Source organism: Sinohyriopsis cumingii, chromosome 14 (assembly GCF_028554795.1).
Source record: "Sinohyriopsis cumingii isolate HCF-2022 chromosome 14, ASM2855479v2, whole genome shotgun sequence".
Classification (NCBI taxonomy): Eukaryota; Metazoa; Mollusca; class Bivalvia; order Unionida; family Unionidae; genus Sinohyriopsis; species Sinohyriopsis cumingii.
The window spans coordinates 125297167-125313317 of NC_142974.1; the positions used below are offsets into that span (position 1 = coordinate 125297167).

At 35.8% G+C, this 16151-nt stretch overlaps 1 protein-coding gene across 2 annotated transcripts in view; it reads left to right on the forward strand.

Moving 5' to 3' along the window:
- Window positions 1–1412: 1412 nt before the first annotated feature.
- Window positions 1413–16151, forward strand: part of LOC149784779 (peroxisomal acyl-coenzyme A oxidase 1-like) — a 59494-nt gene continuing 44755 nt past the window's right edge. For both annotated transcript variants that reach the window (XR_016413957.1, XM_089932795.1), the window contains exons 1-2: window positions 1413–1578; window positions 12901–13063. Coding sequence is in view for 1 of the 2 variants with exons in the window: in XM_089932795.1 (XP_089788921.1) it covers window positions 1464–1578; window positions 12901–13063 (278 nt within the window). In the remaining variant the exon portion in view is untranslated. The remainder of the gene's footprint in view (window positions 1579–12900; window positions 13064–16151) is intronic.

Sequence of the window (16151 nt, forward strand, 5' to 3'; positions counted from 1 at the left end):
ATGGGAACCAGCCTGGAAATGGGTGGGTGAACCTAAAATGTAGTATGTATGGGTTAGGCTGACCAGGATTGGTTATTAATATAAGTTATGTTATAGGAAAACGAATCTTTTGAGAGCTAATCCTAGTTGTAAGTGATTATTTTTAGAGACATTGGTTTATTGATGGAATTTCATTCCTTTAAGATTTTTTAGTTTTGAACACTCATTACTAAAATTAGCACCTGCCTCTTTGGTGCGGAATTGAAAGCACATGTTTCAAATACACTCAGGTCCAAAAAATGCCGCGGCTCATATCCTTTCCTCTATACAGAAGCTGACATCCAGCTTTCATCTATACTGATAAATACAGGTTTGATCATGAGCACTCCAAAATGTAAAGTTATTGAATTTTTAATATCACGGTGTTTGCATAGGTTTACTATGGGAACTGAATTAGTACCGCGAGTCCAGTAGCAGGACGGAAAAGGGGAAAGCTAAAGGACCTAGAGGAACCATCATAGTGAAGTCGGAGTAGACCGGAATAAGCATGTTATGAAGTTGTACAAGGCAATGACTTCGATAGCTCCTTCGATTATATGACGAACCAATTCTGTCATTTAAAACAGATCGGCTATTTAGATAAATATATTTGTGTTTGAAATTCGGTGTAGGATTTATTTAAAAAAGAAGTGTATCTTCTTAATGTAATGTAGTATCTCAGTTGTTTATGTAATTGATTTAATTCTTGTGCTTTTCCATGATCGTGTCATTCTGTTCTATATATCTGCTCAGATCTGTATTTATTCCATCTATAATTTCACATTTATGTTAAAATTTACTTTATCCGGGCAACAATACTGAGGGCGATCACCCACTAGATAACGATAGCCAAATAAAGCGGACACCTGGTAAGAGGGTACAACCTCATAGTACCACACCACCAGTAGCATACCCCTACAATGTTCTCTGGCCGGCTAAACTACATGCAGTTGTTACTCATTTTAGCTGTATAGCTTTTATATCAGCTGTCTTTTCTGCATTACTCTAGAGCTGAAACCTTTTTGAGCACGCTGTTTACATGCGTTTCCGAGAGTTTCTGTTTAAAAAAAAAAGACCGACAACAAATAACTTGCCCGCAGTTATTATACTGAGAGAGAGAGAGAGAGAGAGAGAGAGAGAGAGCATTGCTTTTAGGACATTATTATAGTTTCTTTTTCTGCTCAATATTTTAACGTACACGAGAACATGCATGTAACAAGACTTAGATATTAATCAACCCGCTAAATCAAACGCTCTACTTTTTCAACCATCAAGTAGAACATGTAGGGTATAGCACCATAATATCTGGGTCAAAATATGGCACGTCCTAACTACGCTATTAACCACACGTACTACAATTTGTTCGAAATGTACGTAAGCCTCTGTATGACAAAGATGAATCAAATGATCGGCGGCGACTGAAGTGAGGCGAAAGTAACATCACGATGGCGGTGAATCCAGACCTAGCTCGAGAACGAAAACAAGCTACGTTCGATGTGGAAAAGTTAACAGAGTTTATATACAATGGTGGAAACGTCGTTCGTAGGAGGAGATATTTACGTAAGACCAATTTCATTCCTTCATTCTAATGTAACGTTTCTGACAAGATGTATTGGGGTGATAAAATGGGACTCCAATAAACCTACATGTAAGACCTGACGCTGATCAACATGTGTACGTCTTAGATGTAGGACTACAACTTCAAAGAGCAAATTGTACAGATACCAGTACCATAGTCCTACCACAGAGACTCGCATCGTTGCTTAAAATTGACTAGTAGTTATTATATAGTACATGTATGACAGGTCAATTTTAAGCAACGATACGAGCCCCTTTGAGTCCTACAACGTAAGACACATCACCCATTATTTTTGTTCGGGGTGGGTGGGTGATGGCACTAAAACAAAAACGTGCTATGATTCATTTAATGTCATCCATTATTTTGTTTAGATAACTATTACATTTTTGACATTCATTGCTGTTTTTTGGGATATAACATCATTTCTCTGTGCAAGATAGTACGTATATGACAGCTAGTATAACTGGTGGAGGAAGAACCAGGTAAGAACCACTGACCTATGAGAAGCTACTTGCAAGCTTTCTCATACCCACATGAAATAACGTAATTTACTGTGAAGTTAAAAGTAAATAGATTAAAGTTATGACAAGCAATCCTCATAAAAAAAATCACTTTTACCTCTGATAGATCATCTCATAAAATGTCATCTTGCATACATGTACCAATAAACTCTTTGCCTATTTCTTGATGACCATGGGAATAGGCCCTTGTATTAAAAAATATCACTTAGTTCGAGGTAATTATGTGTTATATATTCATTTAAATTCATGTCATTTACTTCTCAGACAATGAAAATTCTCATTTATTGGTGTAGATATCGGCCTACTCAAATTTAAGGAGTAAAATACCTGACTCAATTATATTTTAATCTTTTCTTTTTAAAAACTGATTGAATGATAGTGGGGGCAGAGTTCTTCCCCTTTACATAGCCTTATTAACACGGCTCATATGACCATGATTTTGTAACAGTGATTCAGGACAATGACTTGACTGGAGGTGATCTGTATTATAGTGAACTCACGACAATGACTTGTGTCACAGGATGAAGTCAGGTTGGGACTGGATTAGGGAAGACACCAAAAGCAACTGCGTTTACAAGATGTTTTTTTATAAACGCAATTTATATATTAACAAATCTGACACCATTATAAACAAAAAGATAAGGAAAATTATAAAGTTCCTAACATGGAACTATCAACAATTAACTCAACGAGGAAAATCTCAAAACATGAATTTAACAAATGGAATTTCAAAACAAAACGTGAATTCCTATCACCGATCAACAAAATAAAAGTGACCTACACCCCAATATAAATAGTCTTGAATGTATCGTTCAAATAACGATTTAGAAAAGAATGCAATTATGTATCACTCAAATAACGATTTAGAAAAGCATGTAATTATGTATCGTTCAAATAACGATTTAGAAAAGAATGTAATTATGTATCGTTCAAATAACGATATTGAAAAGCAGTGTAAATTATGAACCTATCGATTGTTCATATAACAATAGGAATGAATGAAATTATGAACATATTGATCGTTCACACAGTGGCATTGCAATAGGAATGAATAACATTATGAACTTATAAATCGTTCACATAACAATATAGCAATAGGAATGAATGAAATCATTAGCCTATCGATTGTTCACATAACGATATAGCATTACCTGTAATTATGAACCTATTGATCGTAAACCGATATTGAAATAGGAATGAATGAAATGATGAACCTATCGATCATTCATATAACGACATAACAATAGGAATGAATGACATTATGAACCTATCGATCATATAACGACATAATAGGAATGAATGACATTATGAACCTATCAATCATTCATATAACAACATAATAGGAGTGAATGAAATGATGAACCTATTGATCGTTCACATAATGACATAATAGGAATTAAATGACATTATGAACCTATCGATCGTTCATATAACGACATAACAATACGTGTAATTATGAACCTATCGATTGTAAACCGATATTGAAATAGGAATGAATGAAATGATGAACCTATTGATCGTTCATATAATGACATAATAGGAATGAATGACATTATGAACCTATCGATCATTCATATAACGACATAATAGGAATGAATTAAATGATGAACCTGTCGATCGTTCATATAACGACATAATAGGAATTAAATGACATTATGAACCTATCGATCGTTCATATAATGACATAACAATAGGAATGAATGACATTATAAACCTATCAGTGGTTCATATAACGATATAGCAATACGTGTAATTATGAACCTATTGATCGTAAACCGATATTGAAATAGGAATGAATGAAATGATGAACTTATTGATCGTTCATATAATGACATAATAGGAATGAATGACATTATGAACCTATCGATTGTTCATATAACGACATAATAGGAATGAATGAAATGATGAACCTATCGATCGTTCATATAACGACATAATAGGAATGAATGACATTATGAACCTATCGATCGTTCATATAATGACATAATAGGAATGAATGACATTATGAACCTATCGATCGTTCATATAACGACATAATAGGAATGAATGAAATTATGAAATGCAATTGTGGAAATAACATGGAACACTATAACTATCGTGGTGCCCATTTGACGACCAAGCTTAACTCCGGTTCCACACCCTTTAGTAAATGGCCAGAGAAGCACCCACGCATGGTCCGTTCCTGTCAGTCTGTTGAAGGATCCCTCACATCACAGACCCATTGGTCGCGAAGCCCTGGTCCCTCGCAGCGAGAAAACCAGTCCACTCTTCCGATCCAACGTCACCAAAACACAGCGTATACATCACAGGAAACCCCACTGAGTTCTGTGACTCCACATCAAATGATGTATAAGGCATGGCAGGCATGTATAAAGCAGCTCTACAGCTGGTGACTCCACATCAAACCATATACAAGGCATGGCATTTAGGCAGCTAAAATGATAACTAAACCGTGTAGTACATACACGGTTAAGTACTTCTGCATTGATATATGTAGTGCATGCGTGCACATGAATTAGTTACCCATTACATTAATCATTTAACACAAACAGCGTATAATTAAATTCAAGTTATCTGTTCAGTTGCAACAAATAGCTAACTCGAACCAGACTGAAGTATTTCTAATATGGCGTTGTATAACCTAGGTATTGACTCTCCATAGAATTTAGAATAAATATATGTTTCCTTCTCATTAGCTACTGCATTCAATGAATATGTTTGCAGATACAAGTCTTTTTGAAACATTAATTAAGGTTCTAAAACATCTAAAGTATGAAAACAATTCAGTCATATAAACAAATAGTAATAAAGAAGATTTACTTCCGTAAAGGGGTAAGCTTCCTGACAAGACTCGGCGTAATGTGATTTGGTTATAGAGAATTTGCTCCATATGTACACTAGCTGTGACAGATATGCGCAGCTAGGTACTTAGGTTTCCCGCTGTAGGCGATTTGCACGTGCAGGGGTCTGAGTTTCGCTCAGGATTTCGAAATAACTAAGCCGAAAAAATATACACCCTCGGGTGACGCTGTACATGGCAACGAAACCCGAGTACATTTTTGACAACATATACATATTGATATAACTCCTACACAATTTCGTGACAACTTGATTGGAGGTAATTTGTAGTGCAGTGAATTCAGAATATTGTAACTGTCCTCTTGAGGACAGGACAGTAGGGTGGGGGCAGTTTTATATAAAATGAAAATAACTCCCGACTTATTTATCCTAAATATTACGGAATTGTTCAGGGCAGTCATTACCCATGTGTTAATTGTTATCACATTGAGTTAAGAATGAGACCCATGGGTGGTATGAGGCAAACAACAGTGTTTTTTTACTTTGGGATTTTTTATGTCCTTGACTGACAACTATATATATACAGACACACACATGCAAACACACACACACACACACACACACACCCACATTGATAATAATGTTTCCTACCTTAAATATTCTCAGCATGTTTTTTTTTAAATGTTATCTAATTTCATGGTGTTTGTTTTATAATCCTATTATTATATGTTTTTTTATCTTATAGGTGTTGTCTAATGTTGTAAAGTGCTTAGAGCTTCTAAAGATTAGGCACTATACACGTCCTCATTATTATTATTATTATAACAGTGCAAATTCAAAATGGTTTCCCAGTGTTTTGGGATAAGCATACTCTTTATCACTGGAGGAAGAAAAAAAATATACAAAACAAACACTTAACACAAAATCTAAGATTCTGCAAAATATTCTGGACTCTGGACTCCTACATGTTAGAATCACTGGCAGCAATTTACCACAAGAAATAAAATAATAGAAAGTTGTGCAGAAAAAGTAGATAAATTGGTTCTTGTATCCATCATGTAAACAAACCAGGCAGGATCTTTAGACCTAATTCTAAGTTTTGAACAAGGGATGATACGAAGTATGGCGAGAGTTTGGTGCCAGGAATTATATTTTGGTAGAGTCATGCAAATATGTTTTGAGAGAAAGATGATAAAATAATTATGTCAGGATAATTGACAAGAACTATAATAACACTGGACAACAAATTTTTACAAAAGTCATGTTACTGAAATAAAATTAGTCAATTCTTATCAATTTTTATGTGCTGAACACGAATATGACAGTCAAATTGCAAAATTGGCTCTAGTTTTTTTGTAATCTGCAAGAAATTAATGTTTACATAACGAAATGCATTCCAATAGTAAAAGGTCAACTGTAATAGCCTACCTATAAAAAATCAAGTCATTGACTACATCTTAGATTTCTTCGCCTGTCTCTTGTACAGCTGTTCGGGAGCATCTCTGAGGAGTGTCCAGCAGTAGTCAGCCAGCATTGTAGTGGACCATTTTCCCTGGTATCTTTGTTCCATTGTTGCGATATCTTGATGAAAACGTTCGCCGTGTTCATCACTAACAATACCACAGTTGCTAGGAAAGAAATCCAAATGGGAATGAAGGAAGTGAATCTTTAGAGACATATTGCAGCCAAGTTTCTTATGCTTCATCAACATGTCTTCTACTAGTTCCTTATAGTTTTCTGCCCTAACATTTCCGAGGAAGTTTGTAGAAACTAGGCGAAAAGCATTCCATGCTTGTTTCGTGTCACCTTCCAGCAAGTTGTTGAACCGGTCATCTTTGAAAAGCTCTCGAATCTGAGGACCCACAAAAACTCCCTCTTTAATCTTTGCTTCGCTGAGTCGAGGGAATTTTTCATGCAGGTATCGGAATGCTGGCAAAGTCCGGTCAATGGCTTTCACGAAGTTCTTCATCAAACCTAGTTTGATGTGAAGGGGTGGTAGCAAGATTTTCTGAGCCTCAACCAGAGCTGGGTGTTGGATATTCTTCTCTCCAATGGCTACATTCTGCCTGTGAGTCCATTCCTTCCTCATGTAGTGCATTTCCCTTGCTCGGCTATCCCACTCGCATAAGAAACACATGTATTTTGTATATCCTTGCTGCAGTCCCATTAAAAGGGCAACTACCTTCAAATCACCACAGAGGTGCCAGCTGTACTTGTTATACTCAATGGAATTCAGTAGCTGCCTTAAGTTATCGTATGTCTCTTTCATGTGGACAGCATACGCTACTGGAATAGATGGAAGAATGTTTCCATTGTGCAAAAGCACAGCCTTGAGACTCAGTTTCGAAGAGTCCACAAATAGTCTCCATTCTTGTGGGTCATGAGTGATTTTTAAAGCATTCATGAGGCCCTCAATATCGGAACAGAATATTAGATTACTTTCCTTTCTGAAGAAAGGCTCCAATTGCTGGTGGCGCTTTCGATATGCAGTAATTGTGACATCTTCTTCTAGAAGATTCCATTGTTGGAGTCTTGATCCTAGCAATTCTGCCTTGTTCTTTGATAAGTCCAAATCACGAATCAGGTCATTTAGTTCTTCCTGTGTTATTCTGTGTGGGGTTGATGATGCACCACAGTGAAAATCACTGCATGCTGATGGACCAGGAGAAGAACAGGTCGACTCACCTTTGTCTTCGTCAGATGAATCAAGAGAATATTCTGCTGGAGGTTCTGGAATAGGAAGTCCCTCACCATGTGGAACTGGTCTCAATGCAGACGGAATGTTTGGGTAGACTATTCTCGACTTCTTTCGCTTCGTTATTCCGCCGGAAAGAGGAGGAACCAAGCAGAAGTAACAGTCATTTAGGTGGTTGCTTGGCTCTCTCCACACCATTGGGACTGCAAACGGCATTGATGACCTTTTGCAATTCAACCACTGTGAAAGCTGTGTTGTACATGTAGCACAGCATATATGCGGAGCCCAAGGCTTGTCTTGGTCACCAACCTTGCATCCGAAGTAAAGATGATATGCCTTCTTCACTTGAGAATTGATACTTTTCTTCTGGTTGGCAAATGTCACTTCCCCACAAATATAGCAAAAATTGTCCGCGGTATTAACACACTTTCGAGGCATTACTGTTCTTTATTGTACGTAAATGGATAAAATAATAAGTTTTATGTAACAGTAGCTTGAACTGTCTCGCACAACGTCTAAAATATTTTAAATGCTGAACCTATCTGATTGGGCTTTATATAGTACACTGCTTACGTCAGCTTCAGCAGCCGCCTGGCATTAGTATAATAGGCCTACACATGTATAGTACACTGCTGACGTCAACTTACTTCAGCAGCCGCATGGCATTAGTATTGCATTGCATCAGAAAATGATGCAATCAACTGTGGATGATGTGAGCATGATGGTATTATGCAATGTTACATCATTATTCCGGATGTTGCTGCAGTCCTACTGGAGAAATTTACACAGTGAAACATAGAAAATGAGGTATATGAATATCTTCAAAACGAGAGCCAATACAAATTTTTCACGGTTATATTCGTGTTCGGCACACCAAAATACTACAGATTAGGGCCTTTTCAAGTCAGTAATGATTTCACTGTTGACCAGTGTAATAATACTCATAATTATAAAGACAATAAAATCATAAAAAATGTAATTACTTGGGTATAAATTAGTGCAGTCTTTGCATCGGGTGCAAAACTAATGACTAATTTTGACGAGGATGCAATGGGAAGGTTGCATATTTTAATTTAAGCCAAATTCCCAATGAGTTTTCAATTGTAGTATCCAGTGTCATTCCTTACATGTGCATTCTGTGTCTGTCCACCCTTACATCTACTGGAAATGAAAAGACGATTCAGATATGAAACTATTGTTCACCCCAGTCATTACATGGAGCATCTGGAGATTCTTCCCACCTGATAAATTATACCTACACTTCTGAGCATCAAAGATCATACTGCAAATATCCTTGACTCGGGGAAAAGAAAAAGCATATATGAAGCAAATATTGACCGGTGGAATTATCTTTAAGGACTTAGGCAAGAGGCTCAAACTTTGGAGTGAAGGTCATAGTTGGTGTATCCTTAACCCCAAGGGCTTAGCCGCAGGGTCATAGATTGAAAATTCTTTACATGAATGGTCAAATGCATAAATGCAGCTAATATGAGCTCCTGGGTCCATTCTTCCCTTCAAATCCAATCCAAGATGCTTAAGTCTTTAGGTGGGAGTCTAAATTGGTGAGAAAAAGGATGTGCATTTTACACATAAATAATTGTCATTTGCTGTTTTGATCAAGGAAACAATTACTGCTTGGATCTAAAAATTTAAATAACGTGTGTGAGTGTGATTTAGATTTTTAATGTAGCTTTAATTTTTGTTCTCGTTCATATCATTACAATGTCTGCAGTGTGGCAGTTTATAGTGATGTCTAGCATCATGTCCCATCCAGTCACGTTATTCTGACACCAGGCAGACCAGTCCTTACACTAATCTCATAATGCTGAGTGCCAAGCGAGGCAGCTGATACTATCAGTTTTATAAGTCATTGGTGTGCCTTGACCGGGGTTTGAATCCATGACCTCCTGCATTTGAGGCAGACACTCTAACCACTTTGGATAATGGAGCAATCATAAATAAAGTCTATTTAAATTTAAGGAAGAGTGAAGCTGCAGAGCATTGTGGTATGTTTAAAGATCCCTTAACTGTCTCTAATTGAAGATATGTAGTTGCCTGACCCATATGATTCCAACTAATAGCTATTAACCAAAGAAAGTACTGTATATATTAAGTTGCATCTACTTGCTCAGTCATATTAAGAAGGTGATCTTGCATCTAATTGGCTGAATTTCTGTGGGGAGCATATATCTGATGTAGATTTGATGAATCATGAAGTATTTATATTATTTGACCTAGGTAATGAGCAAGTTCCACACATATCAAAGAGGAGATCTTGCATGAGATTTTTTGATCTATGTATCACTGTTTTTTTTCTTCTCCAGATCAGATGTATCAAACTTGATAGAAAATGTATTGTCAAGCTCTTGAATGATTGTGATTATGAGCAAGATACATGTACCTGCATATTAGTGATGTGAACTTGAATCTGATTGGCTAGGTTACCACTTGAATGCATTAAGCTTGTTAAATAGACATTCCGTTAATTTTTTTATATTTTTTTGAGATCTCTGCATATTAAGGAAATTAATGAATAATCAAACTGGCTGTAGTTTTAGCTTTATAGGTCATAGACCAAAACTTATCAGATGGTTGATTATCTGGCCATCCTGTCCATCAAGTAGCACAAGTTTATTTCTACCACTTAGCCATGAAACATTGCACTCACTCATCCCATAGTTTTGTTCAGGGGTCTCAAACACAAGAGCTGCATGGGCAGAGTTATTTATGTGGCCCACTTTGATACACAGAAATTGTAAAATAAATGATGCTAATTTATTTTGTTGATAGCCAGCCAGTTTTAATAAATTTTGTTTTTTGTTACATCATTTACTTCTGTTTATCCAACATTAATTTTAAACTAGCTACCTTTTATAAGAGTCGCTTTCACTGCCCCTCTTTAGCCCCATGTACCATTGCTTCTGTGGTAGTGTGAGGTTGAGACCCCGGGTCTAGTTGGTCCTAAATAAAAATGGTGACACTCACACATCCAAATCATTTTCACAGTGGCCATCTTGAAAATCTTGTTATCACTACTCCTCTTGAACAGAAAGTCTAATGACAAGCAGTTTTCACCAGAAGACTTCTTAAGATGCCTAGTTGGTCCTAAATTAAATTTGGTTCCAATCCAATTTCCAATATGGCCACCACAGCAGCTATCTTGAAAATTTTGGTTTTGCAGCTTGTAAATGTATGGTAGTATGAGCATTGGGTATGGTATGGTAATATCAGCATTGGGTATGGTATGGTAATATCAGCATTGGGTTTTCACTAAAAGACTTCTTAATATGCCTACCCAGTCCTAAATAAAGATGGTGGCAATCTGGCATCCATATGGCCATGGTAGTGGTCATCTTGAAAATCTTAATGACTGCTTCTCCCGAATGGATAGTCACATCAACATGGTGTTTCACTTAAAAATCTCTTATAGTGTTTAAATAAAAGTGTCTTGATCTGATGGCCAATATGAAAAATGGTTGTGTGTGTCAACATGGGATTTTCACTAAAGAATTTTTCATGATGTCTAGTTGGTTTCAGTGGTGCCACTTAAAGAATCAGTATGCCAGCCACAGTGACCATCTTGAAAATCTTGTTATAACAATGTCTCCTGAATGTATGGCCATATTAACATGGGGTTTTCACTGAAGTCTTCCTGTGATGTCTGGTTGGTCATAAATTACCATAATGCTGATCCAACTTATAATATGACTCACACAAAGATCTCCTTGTTAGTCTTGTTATCATTACTCCATCTAAAAAGGAATCACCATGGGATTTTCAGAAGACTTCTTATGTTGCCGTGTTGGTCTTTAGTGAAAATGGTGCTAAGGTGATGGTATTGTGTCCACCAAAATTGTATTACTGTACTACTGAAGAATATCAGAGATGGTTTCAACATTCAGCATTTAAAAGGAAGAAATAGTTTTATCTTGAATTCCTTGACCTTCTTTTCAGTCAGTTGAGCATTAGTCTCTTCAAGGGACTCTTGCTTATAGTAGAAAAGATTTGTATGAGACTATAGTATGAAATAGTAGATTAAATGATTTGTATGAGACTATAGTATGAAATAGTAGATTAAATGATTTGTATGAGACTATAGTATGAAATAGTAGATTAAATGATTTGCATCAGACTATAGTATAAAAAGTAGAATCAGCACTTTAAATAGAGTTGTGTTCATACAGTACTGCAGAGGTTACAGAAATGTGGGGGGGCCCTAGTGGTCTAAAGTGCTCTCTGTTATGGATCACTGCCATCACATCTCCGTCTGCATGGGTTCGAGTCTTGGATTCTGCCAATGTGGGTATGTGAGAAAGCTTGCCAGTAGCTTCTCGAGGGTCGGTGGTTCTTTCTGGGGATTTCCCGGGTTCTTCCTCCACCATTAATACTTGCTGCCATGTATAGCCTATAGTGTGCTGAAAATGCCGATAAACATTACAACAACAACAACAGAGCCAGGAGAGCAAGATCACTTGTGCCTATTTTTCAACTTTGCATTGACAGTAATACAATAAAATTAAGGTGGTGATAACAGTAGAGACTGAGGATTATGTGTGATCATGCATCAGTACTGTTACATTCGCACATGACTTCTGTGTGGTGTCACTTTCATGTGTTGTATCAAGTATTATGCATTAGTGACCTAGATATATAGATTGTATGTATTTGCAGTTTAGTTTCCTACTTTTGTTTATATCCTCCTATATTAATGGCTTTTAAAGCAGAGACTTGAGACTACTTTTATAGGATTGGAAGGGTTATCCTATCCTATCTGTGTACAAATAAATCTTAAAATTGAAAAAGATAAATTTGTTACACATAATGACTCCATTTCAGAATGAAATTGTACCACATAAACAGCTAATGCAGAGATGACATTATCATTTTTAATTAGGTATTATAGAAATCAGTACCATAAATGTTGGTATGGCTACATGGATGATGGGGTGGGAGTTTGTGTGCTTTAACATAATGGGCAGGACATATTTACATACATCTGTAATCAATATTCCATCATTTGTCACTCCATAAAGTTGTCGTCATTATAAACTTGCAACGATTTAAATATGAAAGAACTGTAATAAATATAATATATTAAGATGAAAACACATTTGACGAGCCTTTTATCATATAAGATCATTTAAAATGTATGTTTAGTTAAATATGTTCATTTTGTTGTCATGTTAATCATGTACATTTTGTTGACATGTTAATCATGTACATTTTGTTGACATGTTAATCATGTACATTTTTGTTCCTATTACTTACTTGTTACATGATTGTTGCAGAAAATATCATCTTCAATGACAAGTACCTGAACAGTTTCAAACCCTGGGCGTACCGGACACGTGAGGAAGAATATGAAACAGCCGTTGCCAAAAATGTGTACCTGAATAAACTATTGAACGACCTCAACATCACAAATGCTTATGAACAGTACTTTATTAGGGAGTACGTTGAGTTTATTGTAATTAGGTTGTTGTCATAAACTTGCAACATTTTAAGTATAAAAGAATTGTACTAAATGTAATACAAGAAAACAAAATATTAGCATGTAAAAACATTTGAGGAGCCTTTATCATTTAATATACTTTGACAGTCTTACAGTTTTGGAAAGAAGTTAGCATTGAATGAAGATGGGATGCAAGTTAGGCCATTTATGCATGTTACTTTTATTACATTTTACCAGAGATTTCGCTAGGGTTATGCAACTCCTGGTACTTTATACTGGCTCGGGCAAAAAGACAGTACAAGGCAGAATTTTACTGGTACAAATTCTAATCAGCCAATATCAACAATGCATGGTTTATAATTTGCATAAAGTAGGGGAAAAAATGTTGCAAAACATATTTTTGAGAAAGAAAATGAATACATTTCTGACCTTTTTTGGAGCTGCATTGATAATAGACAGTCAAAAATCAGCACCATGCCAGTAGTATAATCCCTAGTCCAAGTCTACTCTAACCATTTCCATCCCATTTTAGGTCTTTTAATTTTAATTTTGGTGTGTGGGGTTAGAGTGTGGATTAATACCCTTACTTTTATTGCTGCATGCACCAGCATTTAGTCACACACAACCCACTCGACAAAGAGTCAGCTTGTCTTGTTGCTGGCTTCAGGGACATTGTATTGAATGCAGCTACATATGGCTTCTAGGATCCGTCACCTGTTATGCTTTGGCAGCAATCTAATATGGTGTGTCAGTAATTTGATAGTCATAGGAGATCCAACTCTAACTGCAAGTTGTCCATTTTAGGGAGGTGGAATTATACTATGTGCATGTACCACTACACCACCTGAATACACCAAAAAAAAAGAGATAAGCCAACTGTTGTTCTAGCTGATCAAAGTCAGCTTCTGACAGACTTTGATGTTGAGACAATTGATTTTCAAGATTTAAAACAGTTTACAATTCGTTCATACACAAATACAGACTGTCATTTTTTTCTTTCAGTGACAAATTTTACAAGTAAAAACTGGCGTATTCTAGTGTAATTTTAATTTATTGACATATGACATGTTTGATATTTATATTTTGTGATACTTAGTTATACATTTGTTTGGAAGGCTATATCTTCCTGAATTGATATGCAATTCAGTTATACATAATTTTACTTAACCTTTTGTTGGTTCTAGATAGCCACTTTTGTGCTGAAGTGCCACAAAGCATTTCTGCATGCATACATACTTGAAGATAGACTGGTTTAGACTGGCTTAATGTTAACTTTTTCAATGTCTGTTTAAAGCCATAAATAATTGAAAACTAGGAATTGAGGCTCATTAAACTCTGATGAAACATTTGATTGCAAAAGAAATTTGAAGGACTCTATCCAAGTACAGCTGTTGTTGTTGTTGTTGTAGGGTTTAACGCCATTTTTCAGCACGCGATAGGCTATACATGGCAGCCAGTATTAATGGTGGAGGAAGAAACCGGAAAATCCCCGGAAAGAACCACCGACCCTCGAGAAGCTAAGTACAGCTGTACTTAATTCCCAGCTGACATAGAGAACAACAGACTCCACAAGAGTGTGTGATTATTTCTTGTTGAATCCCTAATGTGTTTGAAATGCTATAAAATACTAATGGTTTAGAATAACTAATTTTAGCAGTTAGTGAGGCATAGGCACAACTTTTTGGTGGTGCCAATGGTAGATTTGTTTTCCAGAACTTTTGCTGACCTCCAAACATCTCTCTCTCTCTCTCTCTCTCTCTCTCTCTCTCTCTCTCTCTTTATATATATATATATATATATATATATATATATATATATATATATATATATGTATATACACACATGTTTGGAGGTCAACAAAAGTTCTGGAAAAAAACTTGCATCATTGTTCACATCCCTTTTAAAAAAGAAACACCATCTTTTACTATGACACCATAGGGAGAATCCTAAACTTTCAGAAATCTTTGAACTTCAAGGACTGAATCCTGAATAAAACTCTGAACCATTGCATTTAGTAAAGCCAGTGCCTGCATACATTTTGAAGTACATGGATAGTGCAGTGCAATCCTTTGTTTACTGTCCGATATGTCTTTGAATAACTAAAGTAATAAAATAGAGGATTATCTCTTAAACTTTTTTTAATGACTTACTTTTAATGTTGTCAAAATATGAAATATAAATGTGTTTCAGTGCTTACATTTAGAGTTTAAAAAAAGTATCACAATATATTTTTCCATTGTTAAACTTCAGCCCCTGTCCTTGTCATATCACAAATGTCCATCTTGGTGTTTTGTTATTTCATCGGTCTATCTGTATAACACATTGTGATGCCATTAAATATTTTGTCATACACACTTACTTTATATGTAAACGAACAAATATTTGTCAATTTTGCAGTTGTATTCTTTCAAATCAGATGACATAATCTGTATACTTAGTAATCTAGCTCTCTTGTTTCGACTTTGGCCTATACTATCAAACATTATTTGCTCTCATCCACACCTGTATGCAAGTCTTTTTGTAATGTATTATTAATGCAGGGTCAGAGATATTTAAATATAAGATGATATGCTGGCTGTCTGCCTAGAAAAGAACTTTGTATCTTATTTTAAATTCAGCAGCACAAAGAAAGCAAAGATTGTACTTTGGATAGGAAAACCACTGGCATCAAGATTTCTCTTTTACCTTCATATTTGCTGACAGACATTAATAGCGTTTTATAATATAATATTTTTTAGGCATGATTGTCAGCCCTCCCTTCACAAATTAAAACCAGGAAAGGTTTATACCAGTAATGTGAAAAAGTAGTCCTTGGGTCTACCTGAATTTGGTGTATGGTTGCCAAGACCAAGTATTTGGGTACCTACAGGGTTTCATGTACAAGAGCTTTTGGATCTAATTCATAATATTCCTTGAAATGAAACATATTGAAACAAAAATATTTGATTATTTGTTTTATTTCCTTAGAATGCTTGTTCTATTTCACTTTCCTAAGCAAGAGAATCCAAAAATATGTCCTCAGTAATGTCTGTCCTTAGGGCCAAGAAAAAAAACTTATGTGTTTAGCTTGACTAACAGTTCTAAAAT